This window comes from Varanus komodoensis, unplaced genomic scaffold (genome assembly GCF_004798865.1).
Source record: "Varanus komodoensis strain SLA01 unplaced genomic scaffold, ASM479886v1 scaffold33, whole genome shotgun sequence".
NCBI classification, from domain to species: Eukaryota; Metazoa; Chordata; class Lepidosauria; order Squamata; family Varanidae; genus Varanus; species Varanus komodoensis.
Genome location: NW_025335817.1, coordinates 4,450,750 through 4,478,183, shown reverse-complemented (window position 1 = coordinate 4,478,183; position 27,434 = coordinate 4,450,750). Strand labels below are relative to the sequence as shown.

At 40.2% G+C, this 27,434-nt stretch overlaps 1 protein-coding gene across 7 annotated transcripts in view; it reads left to right on the top strand.

The window, feature by feature from the left end:
* The window catches only part of MYO9A (myosin IXA), a 130,885-nt gene that overhangs the window by 70,335 nt on the left and 33,116 nt on the right, over window positions 1-27,434 (top strand). For 6 of the 7 annotated variants that reach the window (XM_044438892.1, XM_044438891.1, XM_044438893.1 and 3 more), the window contains 13 exons: window positions 650-791; window positions 2,017-2,212; window positions 7,733-7,840; window positions 12,940-13,015; window positions 13,164-13,307; window positions 14,221-14,260; window positions 14,875-14,997; window positions 16,433-16,513; window positions 17,907-18,017; window positions 20,798-20,920; window positions 21,565-21,714; window positions 23,584-23,903; window positions 24,813-26,441. In XM_044438892.1, coding sequence (XP_044294827.1) covers window positions 650-791; window positions 2,017-2,212; window positions 7,733-7,840; window positions 12,940-13,015; window positions 13,164-13,307; window positions 14,221-14,260; window positions 14,875-14,997; window positions 16,433-16,513; window positions 17,907-18,017; window positions 20,798-20,920; window positions 21,565-21,714; window positions 23,584-23,903; window positions 24,813-26,441 — 3,243 coding nt within the window. The remainder of the gene's footprint in view (window positions 1-649; window positions 792-2,016; window positions 2,213-7,732; window positions 7,841-12,939; window positions 13,016-13,163; window positions 13,308-14,220; window positions 14,261-14,874; window positions 14,998-16,432; window positions 16,514-17,906; window positions 18,018-20,797; window positions 20,921-21,564; window positions 21,715-23,583; window positions 23,904-24,812; window positions 26,442-27,434) is intronic. The other variant, XM_044438896.1, reaches the window with a different exon arrangement.

Here is a 27,434-nt window from a genome sequence, read left to right as displayed (position 1 = left end):
CTTGACGTCATTCCCCGGATCAGGGAGCCATCCTCTGTCCAGAGATCCACACACTTCAACTCATGACCTGGAGAATCTGTCCCTACTCCCCAATATAGATGATGCACACGCAGGCCTCTGGGCAATGCTGTCAGTGAACTTAAGGCCAGCCACAAGACACTTAGACCGTGCAAAGTGGAGAGCCTTTACCAACTTGCCACAAAGGCACGGTTCTCAAGCCCTCAATTGCTCCATTCAGGAAGTACTCTTACTCCTTATTCCATACAGGGGCATGGCCCAGAAAGGGGTTCCCACCAAGTAAAAACGTAGCTATAGCATCTTCCCAAACAGGCTCCACACATGCACATGGAGCCCATGTGTGTGAATACACAGATAACCACTCAAAGAACAATAGTTAGAGGTAAGCAAGCTTACTTTTTTGCCTCTCCACTAAGCAGCACTTAGATGCGCACCATCTGTGCACTGAGGAAGAAGAATGGCAGTCTAAGCATTTTTAGTCCTAAAGTCATGTTATCCATAATAAGAATATTGCTTAGCATGTTACTGACAATCATGTTTTAATATTAATTGATAGCTGTGATTAGAAGTTCCTCGCATAATTGTATCAATACCTAAGAAAAGTGTTCATGTTCCCCCCTCTCACATATAGTTTTCCGCAAGCCACGAATCAAACGTTGTTAGACAAGTTTAAACGTCAGCATGAAGGGAACCTCTACATTGAATTTCCTACTGTGATGGAACCAGCCTTCATCATAAAACACTACGCTGGGAAAGTTAAATATGGTGTGAAGGTCTGTACATTGTTCACTGCTACCAGTTTTTTAAAAATAAATGTAACTTTTTTATTTAATGCTAGAAAATCAAAATTTGTTGCATAAATTATGTAAATAACATGCACACAAATGGCATACTGTGGAATGGATGTAATTGCATTGAGTATTGTAGACATTTTAGGAATGTAGGAACCTGCCTTCTATCCAGCCTGACCTTGTGTCCATGTAGCTCAGTATTGTCTGCATCAGGAATGAGTGTCCATTTCCCTTCTGGTGAAGTGGCTGCATGCTGGTGGTCAGCAGGGACAAAACACATGTGCGCACACAGCGTTCTTTCTTCCCCTTGCACCCTTTCTGACCGCACAGCGTGGAAATGCAACAAGCTGCCGATGGAGGAAAAAAGGGTCAGTTTCTTCTTGGGCCAGGTAATTTTATTTCCACGCTGCAGTATAGTCATTAGAGTGTTGGACTGAGAAGACCTGGATTCCAGTCTCCATTTGATCATGCAGCTCATTGGTTGACTTTGAACCAGTCACTGACTCTAATTTCTCAGGGTTTTTTGAGGATGAAACGGAGAGGAGGAGGAGGAGGAGGAGGAGGCGAATCGTGTGTGCTGCCTTGGCCTCTTTGGAGGAAAGGCACAATATAAATGTAAGAAACAGGTACATAAAATAAGGTGAATGGAGAGCAGGACAGTAGACTTTCCCTTCTTTTTCTCTTCCTCTCCTCATCAGGTCCTTAGCTAATAAAAGATAACAGGTAAGGTGGACCTGCAAGAAGTAGGTGCATCTCAGGAGAGGATGGCCGGCCAGAGGTTCCTCACCCCTGGGCTAAACTAACTGGCAGTGACTCTCCAGGGTTTCATACAGGAACATTTCTGAAGCTTACCTACTGCTTCCAAAAATTGAACCTAGGCATATCTGCATGCCAAGCATGAATTCTGCCACCGAGCTATGACACTCCAATTGAAAATAGAGTTTAGCATTTCTGAAGGATTATTGGTACTGCTCAGAGTTTTCTAGCATAGGTAGCTGAGTGTACTTCATTGTAATAAAAATGGTGTTCTAAATATGTTCTTCTAACGAGATATCATTGTTAAATCAGCCAAGTAGTTTTAAGTGTTGAATGAGTGTCCTTCAGTTTCACTGATACAAGAGAACATGGAATAAAGCACCAATCAGAAGGACAGAGGGAATAAATAATAAGGCCATGCTGAACACTCATTTCCTTTCTCGGTCTTTAGGATTTTCGAGAGAAAAATACAGATCACATGCGACCAGACATTGTGGCCCTCCTAAGAAGCAGCAAGAGTGCCTTTATCTGTGGGATGATAGGGATTGATCCTGTAGCTGTGTTCCGATGGGCCGTCCTTAGAGCTTTCTTCAGAGCTGTGGTTGCATTTAGGGAGGCTGGAAAGAGGTACACTGAGAAGAAAACTGGTAGGTGTTAAATTTAACTCTGGCTTCATGTGTAATTGGCTTTTCCTCTTTGAATTTCTCATGGGTATCTCAGTGTGCATTTTTATGAATAGTTTCCTAATTTCAGATATTCCATTGTAAGGAATACTCAAGAGGTCTGATGCATTACATAAGCATTTTGGATGACTTTTCCAAAGATTGTGGCTTATTAAAATGGTTATTATGAAACAGTGAATCAGAAAGACTTGTCACAGTTTAGGATGAATTATATGGTGGTGTGTTAATACTCTTTTCTGCAGGATTAATTCATTTGGGAGTTTGTGAATTGTGCATAGATTGTCAGCATTTATTAAGCATACATAATAGAAATACTTCTCTCTTTTTATTAAGTCTTTGTTTTCTCTTTAAGTCTTCATCCTCTTTCTGATGCTCCCTGCCCTTTCCAATATTGGTGTTTGGTTTGGCCTGGCATTTGGGTCATTTACACAAGACACATGTAAACCACAATCAGCAGTCTATTAGAAATGTGGAAAGGATTGCTCTTTGAAAGGTACACTCCGAAAGATCCTATTGTTTTTTGCTCACCCCCAAGAAGATTCAGCATACCAGCATAATTCACAGTGGCCCCTGCTGACATAGGAAGACATGGGACTGCCATTATGCTTGCGGAGAGACACTATTAGTATTGATTCATTTTCATAGAGCGATCTATATAAGCCCCTATATAGAGTCTGTTCACTAGTGTGAACAAGGTCAAACACTTTAAAGTTTTTCCAGAAAATAATTTTTAGGTTGCTTTAGCCCATTTCATAGCCCCAAAGGGTAGCTACATACTTAGATGTGCGGCAGTGCTCTGAAACTATCCTTGTCCTTAAATATGTTTTCATTAAGTCACATTTATGGGGCTAATTTCTTCTCCTCTTTTAGTATTTTTGACGTCTGACTTCTTTCAAAGCTGCTTTTAAACTGCTTTTAAACAAATGTGCATTAAATTGTCTTTGCACAAGTTCATACAGGACATACACAGATGCTGTTATATAGCAGAGTTACTGCTCTACAAGCATATATATGAAAAAAGAATGTGCATGCAAAAAGTCTGACATTTAATCACAAATCACTCAAGGTATTAGTTTTGCAAGTACACTGGCAAGAGAGTACAGTGAATTCTGACAGCTGCTGTTTTAGAAATAGCATAACTGCACTTGAATGTCATGCTAGTAGTTTTTGCTATTTTTTCATGGGCTTAACCTTCCAAGCATACATTAACTAATGTTCAAGAAATCACAGTTGAAGAAAAGAAAGTTTTATGGTATAGGTTTTACTTGCTCCATGAATGACAATAGTTAGCAGAGTGAGGATTAAGGATGTTGGATAGGTATTGCTTCCATATCGGGTTAAACATGCATATTGCAACTACATGTGGAGCATATATTTGTCTGTTTTGCTGGCCGTATGGTGGAAAATCACAGTAGCTAGCTTTCTAGAGGGTACACAGATGGCAAGATGGACAAGTTTGTTTTTCATATATAATAGTATACATACTTCGAATGTTTACTCATATTTGGAATTTGTGTTCAAAAAATAAGGTGCAAAATGTAGTTTGTTTATATGCAAGCTCTTTTAGTCTGTGATATAATATAGGAAGTGGGCATTTGAAATTCAGACTTCTAAATGGGGACCGTCTAGCCTGCCTGTGCCTGATATGGTAGGTTTGGGTTCCCTATCAAGCTTGCAAGCTTCTTCCCCGGGCTAAGTTCCTTCTTCTGACAGGGAAAAGCTCTTCTCACCATTAAGCAGCTGTTCTTTTTTCCTGCTCTGCAAAGGGAGGCTTTGTCACTGTGCAGCAGGGAAAGATTCTTATCTCAAATCAACTACTGATTGGAAATTTGGGTTTTTCTCTGCAGGGGAGTGGAAGTGGGACCTGGAGAGGAAGCTGCTGAGTGATTAAATTCTGCTTATTTCTGAGCAGAAATACAGAAGCTTACTATTTGGATGCTGATTGCAAGGTTTTATTTCTGCCTGCTTGTGACTTAAACATGCAGAAAACATGTTCAGTGCTTCTGAGTAGGCTTAAGATTGGTAGTAATCACATTCTGGTCCTGTACCTGTGTTGCCTTTGCCTATAGCTGCAGATGGGAATGCAACCCTAGGATTTTTATCGCATTGGAATTCCACCCTTGGGCTGAAAAGTTTTCCCACTCTCATTCCAGCGAATACATATAATGTTTTGTCAGCAGACACAGCCTTTAAAATGCTTCTTTGGCTTTGGCTCTTCACATGGACTGTCACCCTTCCTGAAAAACAGCAGAGTTTAGTATTTCTAAGAAAATGAATTATTATTATTATTTTATTTATTTATTTAGTAAACTTCTATGTCGCCCCATTCGCCGAAGCCTCGGGGCGTCTCACAACAATAAATAAATACATATAATCATATAAAAACAATATGATTGGACAATATCTGAGCACATGTATGATTGTATTTCTAAGAAGGGAAAACTAGGAGAGGTGGGGTAAAGGGAAGCAGGGTTTGGGTGGCTAACAAGGTGACTTTGCAGATGCAAAACATTGTTTTTGCTTTGGGACCAACCTATGTGGCACATCAGTGTATTTAAACCTGGAAGATTGCTTCTAGGAAAAAATAGCCTTGGGAAAGGGGTATTTCTCAGTGAAGTGGTGGAGAAGAGGTGCTTAATCCTACCTCTTCCTGTCACTACTTCTCTGTAACTTCCCCTTTCTGTGGAGATCCACTCATGCATTTTCAAGAGTGTACAGTATGTCTAGAACTCCATGTGGAAAGGCAGCTCTGTGGAGTTGCAGTAGAAAAGTGAGGGCAGAATGCTGTGTGACCATGGCTTATATTTTGGCCCAAATACAACCTCTATCTTTTTGCATGTAAACTAGCAGGACTTATATCCAAAAACATCAGTACCAATGTATGACACTTAGTTGATGGGCAAACGATTTCTCAGAGAAATTGCAAGATATTCCCAGAGATGACAATTTCTTGCAGAAATTGGTTAGTAATCTAACTCTAAGCCAGTTGGTGGCAACAATTCTGTGAAAAAATTAAGTCTTAGAATCCTGTAGTTAATCCTGTTTTAATAGTGGCTGCTGAAAGATGGAGCTTATCTAAGGACTTTAAATGGAATTGCGGTGGCTTTGTATTTAGTGTCTTGCATTTGATATAGCTCAGTTGTTTGCTCTGAGCATTCCACATCCACACATACATTCCCAATTATTGTTAGTTTAACTTTATTTTTTTTACTCCAAAGGTATGAAACTTTTTCACTCTAGGAATGTAGAACATCAATACATGACCAGTTAGAAAGCAGTATGAAAGATGATCCTATGCCTTTTCAAGTTTTGCTCTAGAAAACTAGCTGAGTAACTTTCATGAATCAAGTGGGAAGTATATCATGCCTGTGTCTGGTTTGATTTCCTGTCACTATTGTTTGTTCTTTTTGTGCCACTGGTGTTGAACAGTTGTGAAAATACCTCTTTGCTTAAATAGCTTTGACTTGAAATTAATATTTAGTTGCCATGTTGTCTTTTGAAGCTTTTTTGTATTTATTTTACTATAAATTTTAATATACATTTGAGAGCTTTCTAAAGTCAAACAGATGCAACTGTCTGCATTTTCTTGTGCCTTTCTTCTGCTGACTCAGTAAGTGACCTTTCTTTATGTTGACTGATTATTCTGATAGCTGAAAATATAGTTTTCATATTTTCCCCTTTTAGTGCAGAAAAACCATCAATCTGTACTAAAATCTGACTAGACTTTCCCTCTTCAAATGAAGAAGATTCAAAGAGGAGTGTAAAAAATAAAAGGATGTAAATCCTGACTAAGATTTGTGATGTTTAGATTATTAAGAAAACCTTGTGTCTATACATTATCTGCACTATTGCAATAGCTGTGCACCTTTGGTCCAACATTATGTTTTGGTATAATTCTTAATATAACATCTGGCTCTCTTAAGCATTTTTGTTAGGATCACACTACAAGCCTATAGTCCTTTACACAAAACCCTATTTTAGCTATAAGGCATATATTTATGTTTTAGGCTATGTTTATGTTTATTTAGCTATGTACTGTTACTACCAGTATAATCCCTGTTCCTTATTATATAACCATTTGTATTGACAAGGGACAGTGAAGTAAACAAGAGAAATGGTGCAAAGTGGAGTCATAGCCATTTTGAAGACTGACTCCACAGACAAGCATAGAGGATAAATATACAACAATTAGTGAGGAGGAGGAGGAGGCTGTTCTTGTTGTTGCATCTGTTCAGATCTAGATTGGAGCTATTCTGAGATTTATTTAGTCAAATCTAGCACTTTCATTAGTCTTTTCTTCTATTCAACCACCCAGTATAAAACCTGTCGCCTGTCTAGAGCCCTAGGTATCTAGAACTGAGATCTCCAGGTGTCCAAGATTAAAAAGGCACCATGTCCTATTGGGTACCTTCCATACTCTGATCTCTAGATAAGAATAGTTTGGCTGGCATACTGCAGCTTGCCATGGGTTATTTAATCCATAATGAGCCATGACACCCATGGGTGTCGAATTATATATGCAACTCCTCCTCAGGCCTTGCATGTGCAGACCTGGTGCATGTGGGTTACACAAGGGTTAAACCCTCTCAGAACCCTAAAATGAATGCAAGGCTTGTTTAACAAAATAGTGGCCACACACTCTCTGCAGGTATTGCAGCTTCACCCTGGGCCCACTGTTGTGTAAACAGCTCCATTATGTTGTAATAATTGTTCTGAATGGGGCTTCAACTTTTTGTTTTCCTTGCTGTAGAATTACTGCCATTTAGTTAGTATATGTCTTCCAAATTCCATTGTGCCCTCAGCAAGCTCAGTCACCTCAGGCTAATAATTGTGGCATTCTACAGGAACTATGTAAAAATGGGCACTCAGAATAATTTCAACAAGATTAATAAACTCCTAATAGAAAAGGTATACTGGTGCATAATAGTAACATTTATCCAATCTGGAAGTATGTACTACCACATATCAATTCTTCTTCAAGCTTTAGCAGTAAGAATAATATTTTCTTAAGGACATTTCCTAATACTGCAATTGAAATGTATTGCTGGAGTTATGTTCAGATTGTGTGTGTGTGTGTGTATGTGTGCTAGTCAGTTCTATTAAGCATCAATATGCATGGTGTCTGATAATTTATGGAAACAGAGGCCCGCATCACAACTCTGTATTATAATTTACAGTGCTATTCCAGTGCTGATTTCTGTTTATAAAAATCAGTGGGCCTGATAAAAACTGTTTTAGCTGCCCTCTAAGACCCACAGATTTGCCATGCAATGCTTCAATAAAAGATGGACCCTTCTTGTCTTGTGTACTGATCAGAATTGCTAGAAATATTGAAGCTCTTCTCCACAGATAAAAAGAGAACATGACTTCTGTATACTTTGTGTCAATATGGCGGTTGTCCTCGCTGTTCTTGACTCTTCCCTGGTTTCTGCTTATGTAATCTTTCTCTTCTCTCCATGTTTTTGTTTTGTTTTGCTTCCCAAGGGCATGATGATGCGGTTTTGAAAAGTGTGGATAGTTTTAGCTTTCTCCATCACCCAGTTCATCAGAGGAGCTTAGAGATCCTGCAGAGATGCAAGGAGGAGAAGTACAGTAAGGCGCCATATCCCACCATCTCTCTGACATGACACTCACACACAGCAGGAAATGGAAACCAGGAGCATACTGAGTAGCAAGGGTGGGCACCCACAAATAGGAATCTCTAAGCAGAACCTGAAGTCATCTTGAATAACAGTCCACTTAGAATACAGGGAATATTTGAGTGCTTTCCTACTGGGAATTTCAAGGCAGGCTGGGAGCTAGAGGTTTGAAATGGATGCTCTGATTAACTTAATCACAAGGGCATCTCCAGTATTTGAGTCTAAGGCATGGAATCATTTTTACAAAAACAATTACAGATTGAAGGCCTAGGTATCCTATGTAAGAGTTTAATGGTTAAAAACTTTTCAGTAGCTATGACTTTTAGATACTTGGCAGAATAGCTAGCTAGAGGAACTGGCCAAATGTTGGCTCCTTTTTTATATAATAGCACCTACATACAGATTTTTTTAAAATCCTTTTGAAGCCACCTGCAATTTCCCAAGACTGTAGTGTATATTGTAAGAACTGCTATGCCCTCAAGGACTGCCTTCATATAAGAGAATAGAAGAGATGCCCTTGGTCTCCATTTCCTTCTCCTCACTTCTGTTTGTTACATAATGAACTAGTCCTGCATGAAAATCAGGCCCGTTTGCCTTTGTTACTAATGATAGCTGGATCCCTGTTGTGGGAGGAGAAGGGGTCCAGCAGCATGAAACATAACACCCTCTGCCATAAAGAGAAGCACATGGTTTTTCACTTGTTATAACTACATTAAGAGCCTTCTCAAGGGTGCCATGATGCTAGCTTGCTCATTAAACAGCTTTGCATATAGAATAATTAGTTCACCTTAATAATCAAATGCATCACTGTTACAAACTCTTCAGATAGGAATATAAATGTTTGCTTAACTACTTGTAGAGCAAATGATCCAGCTTTTCAAGAAGTTCCTCTGGTTTTGAGGGGCTTTGTAGACCTCCATTGAACATTTTATCATACTATAAAGGTTTATAGAGATGCCATATTTTCATTAATCTCCATAAAGGAAATCTCTCTCTCTCTCTCATGTATATGTTGAGTATTACCAGGAGTACCTATCCAAGAAATTTGGTGCTCCCTCTAAATTGAGATGGATGGTAAGTGTTCATTGATAAGGAGTTGTTTGATTTTGAAGGTTAAACAAATGGTTTGAATTGAGGGAGGAGCTGCATGGGCCTAAGGTAGTACTGGTTTTCCTATACGATTCATAGTTTTGTTTAGTGTAACAGAATATATAATATAGAATGAACTAAAGAGCTTTGTAACAGCCTCTTTTAAAATAAGTTCTGTATGCAGCAAGAACCTCTGTGAAGTTGGGCAAAGGTCTGTCTAATCCAGCATTTCTTTGCAGCAGCATCCAGTCAGATGCTTATGGGAAGTTTGAAGCCAACAACGCTCTAGTTTTCTTCAGCATTTTTTATTTAGATGCTACCTCAGAATATGGCATCTAGCCACTATTGCTAATAACTCGATTGGGTATATTCTTCATGAATGTCTGTAATCCTTTTTGAAAACAGAAACAGGTATCAAACCTGGTGGCTATCACAATATCTTGTAGTTAGGATGTAGCTGGGATGTAGGAATCTGTGCCTCAAAGGATTGTGAGCATCCTCTTGTGCTCCAAGTGGTCTTCCAAAGCCAGGTTGAGAGGAAGTCCTTGAATGTTCGCAGACCCTCTGTTGTGCAACCAGCAACCTTCTTCTGCTTCAGGTGCAGCAGCTAAAAAGGTGGCTGCAGCTGACACAGAAGAGGGATGCTGCTTGTGCAGTAGTCATGGGGAGCAGCTTTTCTAGGGAGCCCCTCGCAGCCAGCCTTCTTCAGTACAATGCGAGAGGGGCACTGCTTTCCTAGTGAGTATTCTGCAAACACTGGTCTCGCAAGTACTGGGAATGCTTTCCAGGAACTCAGATTCTGGGCCACTGCAGCTGAGCCCAAAGAATCCAGTGCATTCCCACCTCTGGACAGATTCCTCATACATCTCTACTTGTAGTAAATAAACTCATAAGCTATTTTATGCTTTCTGTAAAAAACAACAACATTTTTTTGGCTGTCTTGAATCTATTGCTGATCAATTTAAATTTCAGTACTAGTGCTGAGGGGGGCAGAAAAAAATCTTAGTCCACTTCGTCTATTTCTCATATTTTGAAAGCCTTTACCATGAGTCCCCACCACCATTTTTGCTGAATTAAAAAGTCTTTCCTCATTAGGGAAGCTGCTTCATTCCTCAAGTACTTTCACTGTTCTTTTTTCTGTCTTTTTCTGGCTCTACAGTATCTTTGAACTGAGGTAATCAGAACTACAGACAGTATTTTCAAATGTATCATGGATTTTATATAAGGGATTATACTGATTCTCCTATGCCATCTCGTTGCCCATTTTTCCAGTTTTAATCTGTTCATAGATTACCATTATCAAGTTGTCACTTTAGCAATTTGGGGAAGGGGAAGCCACTTATTCTTCTAAGTGGTGTGAAACATAGGACTCCTTGAGTTCTGATCAGGTGAGTAATGCAGGGAACCCTGACATAGCACCCACAGGCATTTCTAATGCATTCCAGGAAGGGATCCCTGTGGGCACCCAATTATCTATTTATTTTTTGTGTTTTAACATACATACATAGATGATTACATGTATGAAATCCTTACAACATTCTAGCAATTATATATAGGCTTCAACAGAAGTATACCATATATTCAAACAGTTACCTATTTGAAGTTGGCATGTATATACCAACTGTTCATATATCAAAAGCACTGTAAGGTGCATTGCCTTATAAGAGGTGACTGCTTAGCCTTCCAGTTTTGTAATATCAGCCTTTAGCTATCAGAGGGATGGAAAGAATCAATTTCCTCTTCCATTTGTTAATTTCCATGAGTCAGGTAAACAGTTTAAAGGAGCATGAATATTAAAGATGATTCTATGTGATAACCTCCTCTTAAAAAGAATAAAGTACTGGACATTGCTCAAACCAATGTTTAAAAGAAGTATCGCAGTGTCGGCAGTTATCTAAATTAGACTATCTCTTATTAAAGAGAGATTTCACACATGTTTTTACTGAATAAGGCACAACCTAATATCTGTAAATGCCAAAGTTAGACTAGGCATTTTATGTTGGTACCCACATCAGTTTCCCAAATTGGCAGATAGACCCATGGATTGAAAAAGTTTGGAGCTCCCTGTTGAAAGGCATGTTATGATTTTCTTCCCTGCTTGGCAGAAGAATATAAGCAGCTGGTTTTTCAAGTGCTTGTATACAATTTGCTTAGAGTTCCTATTTGACAAGTGCTCTTCTGTTTTTACTGGCAATCTGCCTTGAATAGATATGATGTCCTCTGTAAACTTGGCTGTCTGTCTGCTCACCACTAACTTCAACTCATTTATTAATAAGTAGCACTAGTCCCAGGAAGATCTTTGAGCGGGTTTTTGTTCGCTTCCCTCCAAGTGATTCCTTCCCTATGTTCTGTTTATCAACTAGTTATTGTTCCATAAGAGGCTGTCTGTAGAAGACGCTCAGGAGCAGCCTTGCTTAAAGCCCTAGTCAACTCCTGATTCCATTTTGTGACTAGGGACATGACAGAATCACTAGTAGAACTGTCCAAAGAACCCCCTTGGACTGACTGGAAACTTATTGAATTGATAAGTCTTTAGGTAGGCCATTCTAATAGGTCCATCATTTCTACAGGGGCACAAAAAAGGGGATGTGCTCGTAGCCTTGACCAGGTAATGGTCTGACCAAGCCTAGACAGGAACCTCAGTCTTCAAAACCAGCTGTTCAGAGCAGAATATAACATCAAGTGTGCACCCACCAGTACGCATGAGTGCAGAGACCAACTGGGACAGACCCGTGGCTGCCATGGTTTGGTGGGAAGCACCAGACAAACTGGACTTGAATACATTGAAATTGCTCAGATGAAACATCTGGAGGAATCCAAGACCAGTTTAATGAGTTTGGCCAGAGATTCTACTGGGCAATGAGGTGGTCTGTGTATCAGCAGGGTCGCCAGACTGTCTCCAGAGCCCAGCTTTGAACACACACGCATGATCAGGAATGATTGTAGTTTTATTACAGGCTAGTCCGACATTACAAAGGAGCAGTGAAAGGAATTGCGGATGGCTCAGACTACTCTCCAGTTTACCCTGATTGGTGGGATGACAAGAAGGGAGAGAGAGTCATAAGACAATGTTCTTTCCTTCTCCTACAAAAGTATTTTGCCCTGTCAGCACCATATCATATGTTGCCATGCAGCACCTGCATGGTTGTCCCCCTAAATATAATTAACAAACTACAATTCCCAAACAGCAACTGTTGGAGGACCAAAGCAGGTGCTTCCTCTCTGCACCATTGGTCTTTGGTGAGGCCATGGAGGTGGTTGGAATGCAGGGAGGGTGGTCAGCTGGCTGTAAATATGTTAGAGGGCCAGGAGGCCTCTCCCCCACCATCCCCAAGCTGCTCAGCAGCCCTGGGTGCAGGGTGCCAGGCAGAGTCTTCACCCTAGGCAGTAGACCTGCCTGTAAGCCCAGGAGGAGGTTGCTAGAGAGCCAAGCCAGGTGCTTCTTCTTTGCACTGATGATCTTCTGGTGAGGCAGTCAGAGTTGAAGTTACAAGCTTATATTAGGAGCATCCAGACATTGGTTTTTGCAGGAATTTTTGCTGTTTGTATAATCAGCATTTAATTATTTTATAGTCATCTTCCCAGAGGTATATATTTTAATAATTTTATTTTGTCTTGATTGTGAAGGCAGGCATCAAGCTTGACTGACTTTTTTCCCTGTTTTATTTGCTGAAAATAGAGATTTGTATCTGATTTGAATTATTTTAAACTAGGGCCGGTATGCGGGATTACAGGTAGATTCTGTGGTGATCCAAGTGACAAGATCATAGCTTCCCTTTTTTTCCAAGTGTGTCAAGTATATTGCATCATATTACCAGCCATGGCTCCTCCTCTACAATCTTTCTCCCCTGCTCCTATTCCCAGCATGTACCATTTCCAGCACATGTTGCAGTTTGGTCCTTTTTTCATTCTACACTGTGCATTTCTTTCAATTCCAACTTTTTTGTTGATATACTGCTGCAGGTATTGCCCGGAAACATCCAAGAACACCCCTTTCAGATCTGCAAGGAGTTAATACTATCAATGAGAAAACCCAACGGTAAGCTAAAGTGCATAAGTGAAGCAGTGGAAGAAAGAGCTCTTATATGAAATTGCTACTGTTTTTTACTGGTATTTTTTTTACTGGTATTATCTTTTTCATTTTTGTGGCACTAAAAAAGTAGCATGTACTTTTTCCCATTTTGCAGTGATACATATGGAGTTGGCTGGAATAGTAGGATGGCGATGCGACAGAACCGACTCTCCAGCCATAGCAGTTTCCTTGACAAAGACGGGATATTTGTGAATTCAACTAACAGCAAGCTCTTGGAGAGAGCCCATGGCATTCTCATGTTAGTGCATGTTTGTCCTTTGTTCCAAGGAAGCGTTATCCTGTTGGTAGAGCAATTATATGGGACAAGCCAAAGTAAAAGAGGTCCCTGTTGGTCTTCACTGTCCATCATCTGAGGGACACAGATTTGCCATTCAAAGAGTCTTAGTCATGGTTTATCTTAGTTTATTCCAGTTTCCTGGGATTGTTCTGTAACACAGAAGTCAGAATTTGTGAACAGGTAAAGTTGCGATAGTCCTTCACCCTTCAGAAAAGAATCTTAGATGCCTTCCAAATAGTAGAAAAGTACCCTAGATATTTTAAACTGGATACAGAGACAACCTGCAAATTACATTGGGCAAAAAGCATTGATCTTTCTTGCCTTTGGGATTTTACTTTGATGACCCCTGATAGGTGGTGGCAAAGATTTTATTATGGATATGATCTCTTAAGATTTAAATTAAAAGATTACTTTTTTGCACAGTTCTCATTTTAGACCTTTGTGAAAATATTGTAATAAACTGCAACATTTACATAATGTTCACATAGTAAGCTTTAAAAAATGCAAGTGAAATAGTTCAGTATCTGGGTTTGATGAATTACTCATCAAGGAATATAGTGTTGTATAGTGTATATATTCATGAAATATTTCACAAGGTGTTGATTGGGTTTGAAAAAAGATTTAAGAAATGTAGTTATCTTGAAAGTTTGATATCTCTTCAAGCATGTGTTCCCACTTGCATTCACAAATTAAAATGCATATAAAAACAATAAGAGAAAGGAGCATATAAGCCTAAGGCTTGTTTCAAACTTGTAAATGCAGTACCAGAACATGGTTTAGTGTTACATCTGAAGCAAGCCTTTGTCTCATGAAAAATCTACAAATTAACAGCATGTCTCTGCTGCATTAATGCAGATCTGATTATATTTTTTAGGCGAAACAAGAACGTCAAAGCCAAGCCTAACCTTCCAAAGGTGAGAGGATTCAAATATTCTGTGCCAGAGCCTTGATAATGCATATAAAGTGTTGCTTCATGCATGTTCTGCTTTTGCGCAAATATTGCTATCTGCGTTTAAACATGTTCAAAGAAGCAGCCCTTAATTAGCATTAATTTGTGCCAGAATTTTGGGGTTGATTTGACATGAATTTCTAAACTGCCAGTTTAAAAACATTGATGAACAAGCTTCAAACATAAAATATAGCTGTGAATTGTTAGTAGCTTCATCTGGAGACACATTACAGTTAGTTTACTAACCTGACGTTCAACTAGTCCTGTAAATTTTCCTATTTCAGTGAATAAAACAAAAAAGGATACTTAATTGCCTAGTGTCTTGAAGTCTCTTCTGGAAAAAAAAGATCTTGTTGGATTAATTCATGCCTTGATGATATTTGTTTAGGCACGTGCAAAATACTAAATATGAAGCTGTCTCTGAAAAGCTTTCAGAAATTGCTGGTAACTGCTGACCAGATTGTTATATAGTGCTAGCACACTTAACATGTTCATAGAAGAGTGGTTAGCTGGATTGATGTTTGTGCCTGCTCAGTATTCTTATAACAAAAAAATAGCTTCTGCTTTTTATTTTCTCAGCATTTACTGGAGGTGAAGTCACTGAAGCATCTGACAAATCTGACTCTCCATGACCGTATCACAAAGTCTCTTCTCCATCTTCACAAGAAGAAAAAGCCCCCAAGCATCAGTGCACAGTTCCAGGTAATTTGTAGTTTTTAATTTCAAGAAGTTAAATCCCAGGAAAAACATGTGAATATTTGGCTCTGGGAGGCTCTGCTTTCAACAGAAAGGAAGGCAAAATAGAACCTTGAGCTCCCAATTTTCCTGTGTGCCCTGAATATCCCATTAACTAATTATATATCACTTGATTTAAAAAAAAACCTTCATCCTTTTTGAGTCCCTTATTACATTTTTAGGACAGGATGGTTTTGCCTTGAGTTACTAAGCAGCCAGATTGCAGCTGAATAAAAAATAGTTACATGGGACTAACCAGCACATTGCATGTACTAAAAGGAAACTAGGAACAAATATTGAACGACCTAATGAAAATATTGGTGGAAGAAAAAATCACTGGAAGGAGAACAGGAGCCACCCTGATAGTAATAGAAGATAAAGTTTGTGCATACCAACAAACTCTGCTATGTGGTTAAAAGGTTTGGTTTGGTTTGGTTTGGTTTGGTTAGGTTAGGTTTTGGAAGTTGACACCACATTCAATACCTATAAATGGGCCAAGAGTGTGAGGCAAACAGTAAATTCCCAAGCTCTCTGCGAGCTTTTCTACCCCTACATATCTGACCTGCATTAAAGAAAGAACTCTTGCGAGCCAGGGTTAGAATGCCTTTAGAATTGCTTAGACATGGTAATATTTGATCAGTGGAGAAATATTTTGCTACTTTACAAACATACAAGACAGGAAACGTTTTCTTGTATGATGTAGAGTTAGATGTAAGAGGACATTTGCCACATATTTCAGACTCATTCCTTGCGCCTTTATGGAATTCACTGGGGTTGACATGCAGCTACTCTGCGGAATGTGCCTGGAATCATGGCCCACCATTCAGCAAAGCTATTTTTCTTGTATTTGCATCCTAATATTCTCTGGATGATTTACAACAGTCCATAAACAGATGATTAAAAAGCAATAGACTATCCTAAAATCAGGAAAAAAGTTTGAAGCACCTAAAACGAACAATAGCAAAGAATGACTCTGCAGAACACCAGGGATGCGTAATCCCCTCAAGTCCCTGGATGGCCAAGTGAGTCTTTAAATGCCTCCGAAAAGATGGCTGTCCTAACCTGGCTCTGAATCCATGACAAATTTGGCACCAGCTGGGCGGTGGATGGGAAGCCATCCCATAGCCAGGGGGCCCCCGCAGAGAAAGTGCCCCCTTGTTGCCCCCCTCCACACTTCCCTCAGAGTTGGCACTTGGAGGGAGGCCCTCCAGAGGTTGAACGTAGTGTCTAAGATAGCAATTGGGAGAGACTCTCTGACAGGTATTGTGGTCCTATAATAAAAGACAACATTATCACAGCTCCTTTTTCATGTTTGTTGTAAATTCCAGTTTAAAAGCAAGATTAGGGGAGGCATGGAAAGTAATTCTCACAGAAGCCAATTTTGTAATAATCTCTATTTTAGGCATCACTTACCAAACTGATGGAGACCCTTGGCCAGTCAGAACCCTATTTTGTCAAGTGCATTCGTTCCAATGCTGAAAAGGTAAGCACTCCCCAAACGCCAAGCAATCTGCAACTAAAATTAAAGTTTAGCTGGACTGTTACGGGGGAGACCTCATTAGAAGGGTTTGTAAGCGTGTAAGCTTCATTAACAAAAGAGAGCAAGAAAAAGCAGCTTTTTCCTTTGATTAGTACATCTTGTTCTTTGAAATCAACACAACAACACCAACCTGATTTATTTCAACTAAATCCGGCTAATTTAAGTCCTTTCTGTTGCACAATGAAAAGTAAAATTCTGTTCCACAGAATTTAGCGTTTGACATTTTAAGCATATTTAGACAACTGTCTTGATTTTATTCAGATAATTTAATACAGAGCAGATTCATCAGGGATTATATTTGTGCCTTAGTAAATATATCAGTCTCTTATGACTTAACACTACGGGCAAAGATGGTATTTAGTAAATCATCTTAATTACTTTGCTTTCTCCTGATAGATTTACACTTTTGTCAAAGTAATGGCCTCTGGTTTCCAAAGCCTGCACAATCCAGTGATCGCCTGTGTAGTTAATTTATAGTTAACATAATTTAAAATAAGTTTTAATTTAATTGTGAATTATTGCCAAAACCATCTTGTGTTTGTGTTTCAACTTGTTGAAAGATGCCACCCCTAACATGGACTATATGTAAAAATGTAACCAATGTCAAATATACTTTCACAATTGTTCTTCACAAAAACAAGTTTAAAATTTTGTATGTAGTGAATCAGTTTGCTAATGAATATTGCTGATGGTTATTAAATGGCTTTTTATCTAAATGAAAGCATGACAAATTCTTCATATAATTTCAGTTGTAAATATGCATTTATTCTGCTCACCTTTTGTTTTAATGGCATGGTTCAGTTTCCAGGATTCTGAACAAGATTGTTTGTCAAGCACTGAAATATTATACACTGTGTAACTGAGTCTTGTTGTCTAAAACTATCATGCTTCGATACAAAGAGAAGCAGTCTTGCTTCCTATTGCTGTCTGATCTTCACAGACATAACTTTCCTGATATCATGAACCATAGCTAGAAAATCAAAAGCAGGCCACAAGTCCCCTGCTCCTTTCTCTTTCTCCCCTTCATAGAGCTAAATATAGTGTAGCATTATGTCTGCACAGATATTAATGCTCAACATAGCAAGCCATAATCAGAGTTTGATGCTAACCATGGTTACTATTAACAGTGATTTACATTAATGCAGAATTGTTGGGCTTGAAATGTGGGGTCAAATTTGCATGTTGAGAGGAGGTTGCAAGCTCAAGATTCAAGCTTGAGGATTGACATTTTTCATTTCATATCTATTAGTTTGAATCATTCATCCAAGCTTGCTTTCCTAGATGGTTCTGCAGTCAGTATTCAAGTGCTTGGTGGTTGTATGTTTCACTTTTTCAGCTTCCCCTGAGGTTCAGTGACAACCTGGTGCTTAGGCAGCTACGGTACACTGGGATGCTAGAGACGGTGCGCATTCGGCAGTCAGGATACAGCTGCAAATATTTATTCCAGGTCAGAATATGTTAATTCGGTTTTCTTGAAGATTACTAACAGAGTAGGCCTCAAGGCAACTTCATCATTTGGGCTATGCCTTGATTTAAGTGTAGGTGAATTCACAGTCTAAAGAAGTGTATGGCAGTGCTTTTGGTGAAACTAGTCATGAAATTGCATTGAGAGCAAATAACTATCATGAATCGGGGCCTGAAAGCACAAAAAGCTGTGAATAGGAATGTTTCTTGTGCGCTACATCTTCCCATTTGGCATGTTTGCTTACAGTAAGTTGAAAGGTTATACAGTTTAAAAAGGCTAAAAAAAGACAATGTATGGATTGAACGGATAATGTGGAAACATGATGCCAGAAAATATCGATAGGATTTTGTTTTTGCTTGTGGGAAATCTGTGTAAATAAGAAAACTAAGTACACAGAAGGAATCAAATCAACATGTTATTCAAAGAATGCATTTCCATGGTTCTACTACAGTACACTTGCGCACTGAGCCACTTGGAGTGAGCTACCCAGAGGGCTTTGCAAATGCAATCAATGCAAAGTGCAGAAATAATTGAATCTTCTTCGTGGTCTCTGTGCATCACACATATGGGCTCTGTACCTGCATGGAACATCCATCAGGAACCTTCCGTAACTGAGGAATTTTTGGCAGGCGCCCTCCTCCACTCTGCAAGTGGTAATGTTCCTGTTAGATTCACACTTACTCCTTCGGTTCCCTTTATGGCAGCCTTGTAGGGAACTTGGTCTGTTCATCCACTGTTTCCCTGAAGCAAAATCTGCCAGTTTTCTATTTCTCTTCTTACTATTTTCACATTTTTGATCTTTATTGTAATAGCTTTATTTTATTTGAATTGGTTTTTACAATGTCCAGTATCACTGGACATTGTATAGCAATGCCTTAGAGAGGCAAAATTGGGGCATGCTCCTGTTCCCAGGACTTTAAAGGTAAAGGTTTCCCCTTGACGTTAAGTCCAGTCATGCCTGACTCTCGGGGGCGGTGCTCATCTCCGTTTCCTAGCCGAGGGAGCCAGCTTTTGTCCGCAGACAGTCTCCGTGGTCATGTGGCCGGCATGACTAAACACTGAGGTGCACGGAACGCTGTTACCTGCCCACCGAAGTGGTGCCTTTTTATCTACTTGCATTTGCATGCTTTCGAACTGCAAGATTGGCAGGAGCTGGGACAGAGCAATGGGAACTCACTCCATTGTACAGATTCGAACTGGTGACCTTTCGATCAACCAGCCCAGCAGCACAGCAGTTTAAACCACTGCACCACCTGCAGTCCCTTCCCAGGACTTTACCAAACCACAAAGCTTTAAATTAGCTTGTTTTCTGAGACCTTTTTATTTGGAAGAGAGCCTTGGTGGCAGCCGAGCCTAAAGACTAAATGCCACTCTTCTTGTCCAAGGTGTCAAGGGACATCCCTCACTTATGCATCAGAGATCTTTCTCCAGCTCCTAAAGGAGTCAGTGGAGACCTTGGGACCGAAGTCTCTTTCACTTCTTCTTTCCGAGATGGTTTGTGCTGGCTTGGCAATTTCAATCAGCATTTATTGCCCCCTTTGGCATTGGGCCACAGGTGGCTACACATTTGGATGTGCTGTTCTTTCTGTGATTTTGCAATAGGACACAGACTTCACTGAACCGGGTTGCTGCTCACTGATATGTCTGATGCATAAAGGCCACAAAGAAGACAGATTACTGTGTTTCCCCGAAAATAAGACCTAGTACTATTTTTGGTACCTGCTTAAAATATAAGACCTACCTCGAAAATAAGACTTAGCTGTGTTTATTCCCAGGGCCAGTGGGGAACATAAAGAGCCTTTTTCAACTTCATTTTTCAACTTAACTTGAACTTAATGCACTGTGTGGAGGAAACATGCTTATGCAGTTCAGCTCCTGTCACAGGCAGAGTGATACCAAATGTACCAAATGTACATGTATTCATGCTGTTGTACATGAATAAGTGTGGATTGTTGTACACATTAAAAAATAAAATAAAAAAAAGACCTACCCCGAAAATAAGACCTAGTGTGTTTTTGTGAGCCAATATATATATATATAAGACAGTGTCTTAGTTTCGGGGATACATGGTACCTACCTGTAACTGGAGCTTTTGAAGTTATCTGTATGTCCACCCAACCCATCCCCTGTCTCCACTTTGACATCAACATGAATGTTGATAGCACGGTTCTCTTCAACTCCAGGGCTGCAAGTGGCAGTCTTAGAGCTGTGGAAATTGGCAAGCCCTACTCTGGACTGTACTCTAGATGGTTGGGGAGTGTTGCCTCTCAAAAAAGTTCGACTGTGGAAGAATTTTGATTGAGACTTCATGCAGGCATATGTGTGAAAGCACATATGACCACTTAAAGAAATACAGTTACAAGCAAGCTGCCTGTTTTAGAGAGGAGTCCTATTCTTTCCATAGCATATTTCCAAAGCTACAAATCACCTGGAGCAAGTGTCAGCTCCCACTCATAGCATGGATCATTCATTGTTTTTGCAGTGTGCTTCACTTTTCCATTTTATACTTCGGCAAGAATATTAGTCCGATGAGAATAATGTTTGAGTGTCTTTTTACATAATTCTGCCATGTAAACTAGGGAGCCATGAAAATATTAGGTAACGAAATGGTTAATTCTTTGGTATTTCAAGTGACAGTCCTTTTAAGGTTTGCATTCTTAAATGTGCTTCTGTGGATACAGTTGACTACTGTGAATTCATACAAAATGACTAAATGTGCATTTACAACTTAATGATGGTGGTGGGATATCTTAATTTTCCAGGACTTCATAGACCATTTTCATGTTCTTCTCCCACGAGCTACTATCCCTTCTAAGCAAAATATCCAAGATTTCTTCAGGAAAACAAAGATGTGCACAGAGAGTTATCAAGTGGGGCGAACAATGGTAAGTTCCAAGTGTTATCTCATTGTTCCCTGATGCAACATGACAAGGGGTCTTCTGAGCATACACAGATAGTCCTACTTATGTGTGTTGCATGTTGTCATAGCCTAAGTCATTTTTAAAGGAACACAATGTTTGTTGGAGCTTAAAAGATAGACACTCAATATCTGTCTTAGTTTGGACAGGAGTTCAGTTTTTTTCCTAGTGGACAATTATTGTCCTGAAATGAAAGTAATCCATAATTTCCCTTTAAAAGGTTTCTGTGTTTTTCCTACTAAGTTTCATCTTTATTTAACTTTTCATCTTCAATTTTGTGATCTCTCCCCATCCTTTCCAGTAATACTTTTCTGAATTTTCTCTCGGAACCTAGACTGATTTGACCTCCACAATGCAAATTGAAAGATTCCATACCTATGAGCTATGACCTGAGGATAGGATTCAAACTAACCTCTCTATGAACATCAAAAGAGGCAGGGAGAATCAAATCTTTTAAATACCATTTTCTATGTGCACAGTTGCAGATTATTTTAGCAAAACTAATGTATTGCTGCTTAGTCATTAAGACTGCCTACAATGAATTTTTTTAGAAATCCGATCATGATAGTATATGCATGCTATTGCCTCATGCTTCTCATATTGTGCATTAGGTTTTTATGAAGGAGCAAGGGCGGCAGCTTTTACAAGGTCTGCTGCATGAGGAGGTGCTGCGAAGGATCACTCTGTTGCAGAGCTGGTTCCGCACTATGCTCTACAGAAGGCAGTTTCTGAACTTGAGGCAGGCAGCTATTGTCATACAGGTGAGTGTCAGTAGCTTTTTCATTCATTTAGGTTCTGCTGCATGTCTGACTTGCTCTCAAGACCCAAGCTGTTCTTATGTGACAGTTGAAGATTCATGCTTTAAACAGTGATGAGTTGGGAAGTTTAACATATACCAACAGTGGTATCTGTCCTCAAATGTATTTATAACCGTTGAGAAAATTACTTATCTTGACCACTTCATCTTCAAGTCTTAATCCTGTGTGGATTAGCCAACTGTTCTCTCTTTGATTTTGTCCAGTGTTGCTGCACTTCCTTATTCACACAGAGTTGCAACTCGTTATGCACATATAAGAACAAACACAAATATAAGAAGGCCTCCAACCGGAGGTGTCTGCTGCGCAAACAGAAGATTTATGCTGTGTGCTTATGCAAAGTGCGATACATACTTTTAAAATTGGGAAATTAACTCAAAGTACATGCAGTTGCTGGGGGAAATTGATAGATCAGGGAGGGCAATACCAGAAGAGAAGCGAAGGGAAGGAGGGAAAAATGCTACTTGTGCTTTAAACCCTCAAATTTACCAGCTTTAGTACCAATTTCAAAAATGGGATGGTAGCCTCAAGCAGTCACAGACAGGGTGGTAACAGGCTGCACCACTTTGTCTGCAGACATGCAGAAGAGGTACTTTTGGATAACTGGTAATGTGGAAATGGAGTAGAGGCTAAACCCAGTATTAGGCATCCTGAAAGAACTGCAATTTCTTTAAGAATAGCTTTTGATGAAGGACTCCCCCTCTTACAGTTCCTTGGAAAGGTAATCCATCAAGGAAACGAAAGCAATCTCAGTCCCGTATCACATGAGTTCAAACAATCTATTGTTCAGATGCATTTCTGGAGTTGCTCTTTTAGGGAAACTGAGGTGAGATATCTAGGGAGTCTGTTCCTGGAAACACCCTGGGTATGAGCCAGAGGAGAGTGGAGAAGCATGCTAAGAAAGAGTCACAAGGAACTATATTAGAGTCTTTCGAACCTCAAGTTATTCTCAAAGCTGAGCCATACCAGTGTGAGACGTGTTTCAGCAAAAACAAAACAAAACATTGCCACACAGTCTCCAAGCCATCTTTAGAGTTTAAACCAAAGAAAAACAAAGAGCTCACTGGCCCAAAGACTAGGCTCAGAAGGGGCTGGAGCAAAGGGAACCTTCATTTGCTTCTAGCATACTTATGTCTTAGACTTACCTCTTGAATGATTTCCACCTAGTTGGCTAAACATAGCAGTGCTGTACAATATTCAGAACAAAGGTGCTCTGGGTAGCGCTTGATCTGACCGGGCTGTGTGGACACCGTGGGATTTGGCATTTTTCTTTCCAGGCCTTTTGCCAATTCAAAGATACTCATTGTTTAATTCATTGGATGATAGCATGCAGTTATGCAGGCATTTGTACGTTTTCTGTGGTTACTTAATGGGGGAATGAGCAAGTACACCTTCTACACTTTGGTGGTGCTTCTAGTACTTAGCCACATTCCTGGAAGCTTTTAAAGCTGTTCATTATGGAACTGAAGTGAATGCCTAAGCCAAGGTGCCAGGACAATGCCATATGCTGTAAGCTACATTATGCATATAATACAGGTGTAAGAGAGTCGGGATTATTGTAGCTCCTCTGTAGCACCACTGTCCTCTTACAATAGCAGTAAAATACTGGCTTTGGTCTCATCTGTGACTTATGTCTTATGAGTATCCGTCAGTAGATTTATAGCTGAGTACCTGTGGACAGATTCCCCACAGGAAGGCCTTTTTGCACCGTCATCTTTGCTTCAATGCACTTTATTGTACTGTGGTGATGCTAACAGATTTGTCAAAAAGAAGTACTGGAAAGTGTTTTCTCTAACTTTTTAATTCTCCATGTAGCGATACTGGCGTAGCTTTCAGAGAAGAAAGCAAGGTGAAGCGGAAGAATCCTTGTACAATTCAGTCTTTTTAGGAAAGGCAGCAGTCGTCCTTCAGGCCTTCTGGCGAGGCTTTGTTGCGAGGCGAAGATTCCAGCAGATGCGAATGGCAGGTTTCATTATCCAAAGCTATTGGCGAGAATGCCTAAGGAGGAGGCATGCTGCGGCCACATTCATCCAGGCAAAATGGCGAAGCTACCGTGCCAGGACTGTGTACAGAACTAAGAGGAACAAAGTGATTGTGTTGCAAGCAGCATATAGAGGCTACAAAGCACGACAGAGGTAATACTTGTAACCTTCATCAGAGGGCCAATGTGTGAATGCGGGAGCACTTTGGGAACCGTGGAGACTGGACTGCTGATAGAGGGAATAGGTCCAGGCATTGTCCACACCACAGAAGCATAAAGACAGCCATTTGTGACAGCTGTGGTACAGATACCGCTGCGCAAACTAGTTTGTGTAGATATCATGGGCCTAGGTGAAGATCACAGTATAACAAAAGGCCTGAGTGCTAAATGGCATTTATTGCCACGGGTAGTGCCTCTTGTTGCTTCTGCGGTTACTAATGCTCTGCTCTTTAATGAGGGCTTCCAGTCCACTCACATTATCTCACAGATTCTGAGATTGGAGGAAGGACATACAGCAAACTCTGGACTCAACCTCTGGCATCTCTAGTTTAAGAGTCAGGTAGCAATTGCTTGCAGGCTACTGACACATCACATCTCACCTCATACTCAACCCAAATGGCCATTTGCCAGGGGTCTGAAGATGATGGACATTGTACTATAACACTTCCAAAGGGTGCAGTACTGAGGTATACAAGCTAATATTTTCATCTGCTATACCACAGCTTTCTAAATTCTTATGAGAGCCAATTCAGATGCAGTTACATCAGTTCAGCTGAATGCTTTCATTTTAACTACAGTGTAACGTTAATAGCATGACCTTTCTGTAACACATGTAGTACTGGTTATTTCATCAGTGGTGGGATGTACTGACTGGAGAGCAAGTGGGTCTGCTTGAGTCAGTGGAATCATAGGTAATGCCCAAAAATCCCCATTCATATTTGATGTTTTTATCCTAGAAAAACTTGCTTTTAAGTGAGAAGGTAGTTGTATTGAAGTAAACATAATGAATGTTGACAAATGTACAATAAATTCAACTTCCCTCCCTCCCCCTTTCTCTCAATAGGTTTAGAACTTTAAAAGAGCAGAGGTTGAAAGAATTGTCTCTACGGAATGGACTAATGGCGAAAGAAGAGGACGGACTGGTGCAAGGGGATAGCTTGGATATTAAGGGTTCAGATCCTTCTGAATGGGAAGATCGTTCATTTGAAGAGAGAGTGAAAGCTGTTGAGGAGCATAAGTCAGTGATGGATAGGGCAGGTCAGATCGACAGTTCTGAAACTTCATTATACAAGCACCATGAGAGAGCCAACAGCCAGAGTAGAGTGAACACAGAAGAGCAAGTTGTTGTGAGAGAGAGACCCAAATCTCTGGAGGACCTCAACCAAAAAAAAGGAGTGCGCGCAAAACGAGAGAGTCGGCGGATGCGTGAATTGGAACAAGCCATATTTAGTTTAGAGTTGCTTAAAGTCCGGTCCACTGGTGGGGCATCTCCATCAGAGGAACATCAGTGGTCCTCGGAGTTGCCTTCTGAAGGGATGCACTCTCCCCATGGAACTCCAGAAAGTGAAAGTTCTCAGGGAAGTCTAGAGATGCTGAGCCATGAAGAGACTCAGAAGGGCAAGTGGGACCCGATGGTGCTACAGGAGCACAATATGCAACCTGTTCCCAGAGATTCGTTGCCCAATAGCCCTAAATTGGAGGATGATCAAGGCATTTCCATCTTTGCTACTGATGTAAATAGAAATGTGTCTGATAGGAAAAGGTCAATCTCAAGTTCTGAATTACCAGAGTGCCTTGCTGCAAAAGAGCAGTTGGCCTGTGATTCCCATGGTATTCACCATAACATGCATACAAGAGAGCCATTAATTTCAAGCAGTCTGCCTACATTTTACCTGCCACCCCAGGACCATGTGAGAGCTGGCCATTCAGTGATAGAAAATAACCTAAAGAATAAACAAATGGAAATGGGCACATTTTTGATCCCAGAAGCCAAGAAAAATGTCGAACGCAAAAGGCCAGGGCAAAGCATGACCTTTCAAGGGGATAATCAGTCTTCCTTCACCGGAGAAGAGGTCCCAGTTGTTACTGATTCAGAAATGTCATCTTCCGATTCAATTATCAAGAAACTTGAAAAGTTAAATGTAGAGAAGGAAGAGCGTCGTAAACAAAAGCAACTGCAGAATGAGAAGGAAATGATGGAGCAGATACGACAGCAGAAGGAAATTTTAGGGAAGCAGCGTAAAGCTTTTGAAGAGCTCGAGAGGCAAGAGAATGAACAGAACAGGATTAAAGAGTCATTCCAGGGAACCCCTCTCAGGTCACCAAAGAGAACATACAGGCCTCAGTCTCTCCTCATTGTGGATCCCCAGAACAAAGGGCAGCAGGACCCCACAACAAGTACAGAGCCAACCTCCTTGTGGGATGCTAAACTGCTCACTGATGCAAAAAAAGGAAGCCCACCTCCTTGCCAGGTGACCCAAAAAGAAAGGGCTGTCATCCAGAAGTTTGCTGGAACAGATCGATTAAACTCACAAACAGTTTCTGAATCTGAGGAAGGTTTGAGCAATCCACCTGCACGAGAAAAACGATTCAGATTGCCTCGAATTCCTAGTCAAGGCTCTGATAGCTCTTCTACTGAAACCAGAATTGGTTCCATTTTCTTTACCCCAAAGGACAATCAAATGGGCATTAAGTGAGTACAACACTGGGGAGCTTTTATATTTGTTAGTTTGTTTGTTTCCATTTCTCTGCAGGCCCATAACCCAAAGGTTCTCTGTACAGCTTACAGTGCTAGAGCATAAAAACACACAAATTACCATAAAACAGTTATTAGTCAGATAACAAGATAAAACAAGAAAATAATAGATAGCACCTCAAATAAGGTATATTTGCCTAAAGATATTACTTGTCCTTCTAAAAGCACTAAGCGCTTGTTTAGAAAACCAAAAAGAAGTTACCTTCATTTCAAGAAAAAACAGAGGAACATACAATTATGCATACAATTGAAGTGTTAAAATAAGTGTACTATGTTAATACTTACTAGAAAAAGGTGATATGCAGGAGACTGTATTTGGTTTTTAGGTTCCAAGGAGTTTGGTTGTGGCGGTACTTGTGTTGATGTGCCATAAAATCATCTTCATCTTCAATATATAAATGAATGCCCCCACGCCGGCCCCATAATGTCCTATCCATGACAGCCCTGCTCAGCTCTTGTAAATTCCAGGCTGTGGCTTCCTTTATGTTCATCTCGTATTTGATCTTCCTCCTCTACTTCTGCCTTCAGCTTTCCATGGCATAATGGTCTCCTCCAGTGAGTCTTGCCTTCTCATGATGTGCCCATAGCATGAGTGCTTCAGTTTTGCCACTGTTGGTTACAGGGAAAGTTCCAGCTTGATTGGATCTAGGAGCCATTTGATTGTCCTTCTGTCAGTCAGGGTATTGTCAAAATTCTCCTCCGGCAGCATGTTTCAATTGCATCCATTTCCCTCCTGTCAGCTTTCCTCACTGTCTAGCTTTTCCACCTATACATAGTGATTTATTGTTTCATATGTTTATTGTTTAGCATGTCTCTTTCTTATAATTGTATTTATTTTGCAAGTTTAAGAGGCGTGTATTTTTATGTGCAAAGTTTATACTCCCCCCACCCCGTTTTCTCCTTTTCCTGTGTTGCACCAGAGTGTGTGTG